General features: G+C 26.2%; 1 protein-coding gene across 1 annotated transcript in view; it reads right to left on the bottom strand.

Moving 5' to 3' along the window:
• The window catches only part of LOC136089196 (NADH dehydrogenase [ubiquinone] 1 alpha subcomplex subunit 13-like), a 26,056-nt gene extending 20,594 nt beyond the window's left edge, over nt 1-5,462 (bottom strand). The window contains exon 1 of the mRNA XM_065814916.1: nt 5,215-5,462. Coding sequence (XP_065670988.1) covers nt 5,215-5,399 — 185 coding nt within the window. The 5' untranslated portion in view covers nt 5,400-5,462. The remainder of the gene's footprint in view (nt 1-5,214) is intronic.
• Between the last annotated feature and the right edge of the window lie 948 nt (nt 5,463-6,410).

Genomic DNA, 6,410 nt, shown 5'->3' with positions numbered 1-6,410 from the left:
TTTTTTTTTTAAGCTTTATCAAGTGCTTTATTTTTCTAAAACTATTTTCATTTTTTTCTTTAATTTTTTGAACAGTTCTGCTATAAAAATAATAGTTTTTATTTACTTGTATTATAGTAGAAAAAAGTAATATAACCTATTTAACTTTTGTTCTGAAATATGCTAAAAATTCTGAAATACGCTAAAAATTCTGAAATATGCTAAAAAAAAAAAGGCAAAATAAACTTAACTGCAGTACATTCTATTTATTAACCAATCATTGAAGGTTCTCAATTTAGGTACTATTGTCAACAATAAATGAGCAAAAAATATAAGCTGCTTTTTGCATTTTAGAACTTAAATGTCTAAAAATATATTATTCACTTACCTAAAAAATCTGGGTTTCAGTCAGTTCAAGATAACTTTTGCAAATTTTTCTAACACCTTGCATTGATCTCAGATTAACAGCAAATAAGATCATTAAGCCCAACTTGTTATGTCCACAACAAAAACAACCTTGTTTTTAATGACGTATTTTTTATTTTATTAAGTGTTTTCAAAATAATTTATCTTTTAATTTTTTTTTATTTAAAAACGTTTTTACTGCAGTTTTACATATAAAGTTATAAAGAGGTAGGTTCGAAAATAGTTCAATTTCAATTTAACTTTTTAAATTAAAGATAATCATAATTCTTGTTCTATTGAACTAATGTTGAATTGTTATAAAAATACATTAAGAACTGAAATAAAAAACATTTATCTACAACTTGTACTCACCATAGCTTACAATTTATCAAATACTATTCAACATACCATAAGCCAATCTGTGACTCCCTTAGAATTCATTCAAAGGTTGATAAAGGAAATGTATGTATATAAGTATGTATGTATGTATGTATGTATGTATGCAGGGCTTGTGAAGAAGCAGCCATGAAGCACGCCTGTAAACAATATTTTCAAACCTAGGCATGATAAACAACACTCATTCAGCTTATAACAAGAGTATAAAATCACGCTCATCCAAAAGTTTTGGGTGGAACAAATAATATATTGCTTTTTGATTTTTTATTAAAAATTTCTCATAAAAATTTTAAGTTAAAAATATAAGATTATCGAAGTGCTGATATAAAATATAAATAGCATTACATCACATGCTTTCTGCAAGTTTCTGTTTTGCACAACGTAATCAACATTTTAAAGTCGTTAGTCACTAATTTCAATAATGGAATGTTAACTACTTTAACAAAGTGCATCTGGAAACATAATACAAATATAAAAATATGCAAATGAAATAAGAATAGAAAATTAGAAAATCACTATAAGAAAATTATAACCGCAGAATATTTTTAATTTTTATAAAAACATCAAGTAAGATTTATTTAATTTATTGTTTGTAATATTTCACACATCGTTTATAATAAAAATAAATATTCATAAAAGAGATTTTTTAAATTCCTTTTTGTACATAGTATAGGTTTTTTATTAACTACTATTTATGTTAAATCAAAAATGATTCTGCTGTTTAGAAAATCTGTTATTTAACTTATAATAGTTTTGAAGAAGAAGAATTTCAAACTTTTTTTGTGTTATTGTCTATTAATTTTTTGATGATAAAAAAAAACATTACTTAAAAAGAAATTATTAGAAAAAAATTTATTAGTTAATTAATTTCAATAAAAAATATAAGAAATATAAAAACTGTTAACCATTAATTAAGTTTACAGTGTAAAATTTTTAAATACATATAGCCAAAAATAATTAATTATTCGTCAATACTAAATCAATAAGAACTTACACTTGTGTTTTTGCTTGGTTTTATTGCTTTTTTTTATACCATAAATAGTTAAAAAAATTGCAATCTGGCGCAAACAATATACAAGAAGTTGTGAAGTATAACTTCTACTTCGTTGAAGAAGTGTCATGAGTGTGCTGTTGTAGATACTACTTCAAACATTGAAGAAAGAATTATGTATAAAAAATAAAAAGCTTTTTATGAGCACGATCTTCAGCAATTTTCAAATTTCACAATTGCTCTTGCATACATTATTTCGAGAATGCATAATCACGCTCGATGACAACATAACATAATTTTGCGAGCGCAATATAACACACTGGGCTATTTTGATCATCACAAGCCCTGTGTATGTATTGTATGTTATGTTGCTTAAAGCATATTTAATCTAACATAAAATTGAAACTAAAGAAGATATTGAACAAATTTTTTTTATTTGTAAGAAAAATCTTTTTTAAACAAATCTTGCATTTTAAATGACATAATAAAACATAAAACTGTATATAAAAACATTATCAAACATAATTATATAAAAGGTAATGCAACGACAAAAGTAACATCTAATTAGTATTCAAAATATCCAACACAAGCTTTTTTGCAAGCAACACATCTTTTTTGCATCAATTTAACAAGATTGTTGCAAGCTTTGTTTGGAACTCGTCTCAAAATGGTATCTAAATCTTGTTTTAGGCTATATATTGATCTTACTTGTATCTTGACTTGCTAATATTTCAATATTTTTGCAGAAAAAACATTCTCACAACTATTGTTTTAAATATTAATTGTATAAAACAGATGTTAATCAAGGTAATTCAAATACAGGATAAAACTTAATTTTTTAAAATTTAAAAAAATAGAAATGAGGTAAATAAAATCTCGATTTAAACAGTTTTGCAGAATTTGATGAAATACAATTGTACTTTACTAATTTTTACAAAAGAATAGAAGAATTGTTGAGGCACTTACTTTGTTTGCTGGCATAAGCCAATTGATTTGGGTTTATTGATATAACAAAGCAAATAATCTTCAATGGAGACTTCTTAAAAAGATATGTCAATAAACCTGATAAAATCTTCCCAGTTTATTTTTAAAGAAAACTACTCTGTGATCGATCGAGTTTAAATTGTCTTAGGCAAGTTTTAAACCAGCCACAAATCTAGTCTTGGTCAAAATGACTATTATCTCATACTGACAACAGGTGAAACAGTTCTTTCTCACAATTTGTATATAGCTTTTTACATGTTTTAATAAAATTTCAAAAATGCACTAAAAAACTTCACTGAACTACTCTAGAGAGATGTTATTTTACATTTAAAACATGTTATTTTACATTTCTTAAAAGTTTATCTGAAATTGATAAAGCAAAGATTTTATAAAACATCGTCAGATGTTTACAATGTCAACTTATTATATCATCAAAAAATAATTGGACAAAGGCAAGAGTAGTTCACTCATTCCTCTTGTTAATATAGGAACATGTGGATTCCACATCACTCATAGAAGTTTGGAAGCTGATGCAATAGCCAGTATAAATTGAATAATATTACCATTATAAATTGATATAGCACTATTTTAAATTGATATGGCATTTTTTACATGATTTAAAAAATCAATTTAAAAATATGAAACACTTGAATATCCACTACAATTTTGTAGACACAGGTAATATGAAAAACAAAGGCTGTGCTTGAAAAACTAAAATGCTTATTTATGATTACAAAAAAAAATTATATTATTAGTTAAATTAACATGTTTCAAAAAAGCAAACTTCCCAATGTGAATAAAAATATTTGGGAGACACTAAGGGTGGAATGCAAGAAGCGAACTTGAGTCAAGTTCGACTTGAACTTTACATTGTAACCAATAGCGGCAGAGTATTTTTTGAGGGGAAAACCTATACTCTGCCGCTATTGGTTACAATGTAAAGTTCAAGTCAAACTTGACTCAAGTTCGCTTCTTGCATTTCACCCTAAATGTAATGATTCAAAATTCTATTTTACTAACTAAACTAAAATTATCTGAAAAAGGTATCTGAGAAATAAAATATCCTTCTAAACAGATTTCAAACAGATAAATCTATGGTGCTATTTATGACTACTATCCTGGGTGGTATTATCCATGACTTACTGGGCTGAGAGGCTTTATTATCTGCTTTAGTGTGGCATAAAAGATAAGATCAAGATCAGATAACAATCATTTGAAGCAAGTTCTTACTTTATGTAAAAGCATATTGCTTATTAGTATATATACATTAAAAAAATCAAAGTTTCTTAGTTATTAATTTCAAATGTAATTTAAAACCTTGTTAAAATAATTATCTCTAAGAATTTTGAGTTTGTTTTATTAAGTTTAGTTATTTTAATTATTGGAAATATCTGACAATACTTGTAAAAAAATTTTAATTTCAGATAGACTGCTAAGAAATGTATTTAAAACATCCTCAGCAATGGAGCATCCCATAAACTTTGAATTAAGATACCGAGTAATAATTGTGTCAGATTTTTCATCCTAAAATCTAATTAATGAGTAGATTTTTCCTGTTTAAAAAATTAAATTAAGTGATTCAAACGAAATGGTGTAATAAAAAATATAACAGTAGTCCCTTAAGAAAATATGAAGTAAGTTCATATGTAGATAAACACCAAATTGAAATTTCTTTGCAACACTGCAATTAGGTAACATTTTTCTAAACAACTCTTCAGAACTTGACATGAAGTTTAAAGAATGCTTTAAGTAAACTTAACGTATTTAAGCTTCAAGTAGTAATGAGCCATTGATTATTCAATTGTTTTCATTTGCTAAATTGTGATTTTGCTTCAGAACAGGTTTCTTATGCTGTAAGAAAGTTGGAGATTTGATGGTTTTCTAAGGGTTTTTTTCCTTTTGCCTCTTATATATGATGTCATAAAACAACTTTTCTTGAAATATGCACTCATTCTTAGACATTTATTGATTACACTAAAAATAGAATAGACTTCAAGGTTAGGCTACAGTTAAGAAGCCTAAAATAATTTTATTTTTTTGCTTGTTACGCTCTTGTCAGCAGAGACTTTTTAAACATTACGTATATTTACTGGCTTTAGTACATACATCGACTATCTTACTATAACACAACAAACATAATTGTTTATTATGTTATTCATAAATCAGAACTATATAATATTTCTCTAAGTTTTAAATTTTAAACTTTGAGACTGATGTTATATTAAAAAATGATCACAGAGATTTTTTGATAAATATATTTATAAAGTTTTAGGGCTTCCTAAGATTTTCTAAAAAAATAAGAAATTCCGGGACCTTCCAGAAATTTCCAGGTACCCTGATATACCCTTATATAACTAGATACAAATATTAAATTATTAAATATATTTTTAAAACATTGCTGTTATTTAATAAATTGTACTAATTTAGAAAAGAATGTTATTTGATTAAGTTAAACTAACCGTCTCTTTCGGTTTCCTTTAATAACAAAAGAAAATCCAACAACCATAACTCCTAAACCAGCTGCCATCAGAGTAACACCAGTAATTCCTCGTTTTGGAAGATTTTGAGTAAAACTTAGCTTTGGATATCCTCCTGGAGGAGGCAAATCTTGTTTATAGGGCATAACTTTAAAATATTCCGCCATTTTAATATAAACTATTTTTTTCCCAGAAACTGTGCTAAAATAACCATACAGGCATGTAACTACTGTACGGCCGTTGTCTGAAAAACAGCCGTGTTTATATATCTAAACCACTGATCTCAAAATATAAAATATATTTTGAGATTATAAAATATATTTTGAGATCAGTTATATTTTGAGATCAGTTATCTATACACATGGCGTGATCTTTTAGGGATTCTAAATTAAGATTTATATATATATATATATATATATATATATATATATATATATATATATATATATATATATATATATATATATATATATATATATATATATATATATATATATATATAATCATTGCGTATTTCTTAGGTTTCAAGCCTGTTGGGTGCGGAGCGCTTGATGTCAAGTGACGCTGCCCTAAATAAACAGATTGAAATACGGTGAAATATGTGTTTTAAAAAAAAGGTTATATCGAATAAAGGAACACCCAAGATATGATTCCGACCTGTCCAAAAATTAATTCCTCTGGAGATTGATGTTGATCAAGATAACAAAGATAAAGATGATAATTCGAAAAAAAATGTCTGCGCAGTTGAAACCAAGATTGAGCGGAATGATGCGGCGCTCAGGTCAATTAATAAACGACTAACCCGACAGACAGCTCTTGATGGACAATATCTAAGACAATTAAAAGACAAATATTGTTGAAAAATCAATAGGGGAGTGTGTTAAAGGTGACAGTAATAATTTAATAGTTGCAAGGAAGCGTGTTAAAAATGACAGTAATAATTTAATAATTGTAAAGGAGCATGTTGAAAGTGATTATTTATTTTTTTTTTTTTTATTATTATATTTATTATTTAATTATTGTAAGTGGGTGTTGTTAAATGTGGCGTTTGTAACCTAATTATTGTTATTATTGTTAATGGATAATTTATTGGTGCATGTTCTCCACAGATCTCTTTTTTTTATACATTCTGTTGGTGGAGCAGCATTAACTCTTGTATTTTGTACTAGTTTAAACTA

Source organism: Hydra vulgaris, chromosome 13 (genome assembly GCF_038396675.1).
Source record: "Hydra vulgaris chromosome 13, alternate assembly HydraT2T_AEP".
NCBI classification, from domain to species: Eukaryota; Metazoa; Cnidaria; class Hydrozoa; order Anthoathecata; family Hydridae; genus Hydra; species Hydra vulgaris.
Note: the sequence above shows the minus strand (reverse complement) of the source record. Positions and strands in the feature narration are given on the sequence as shown.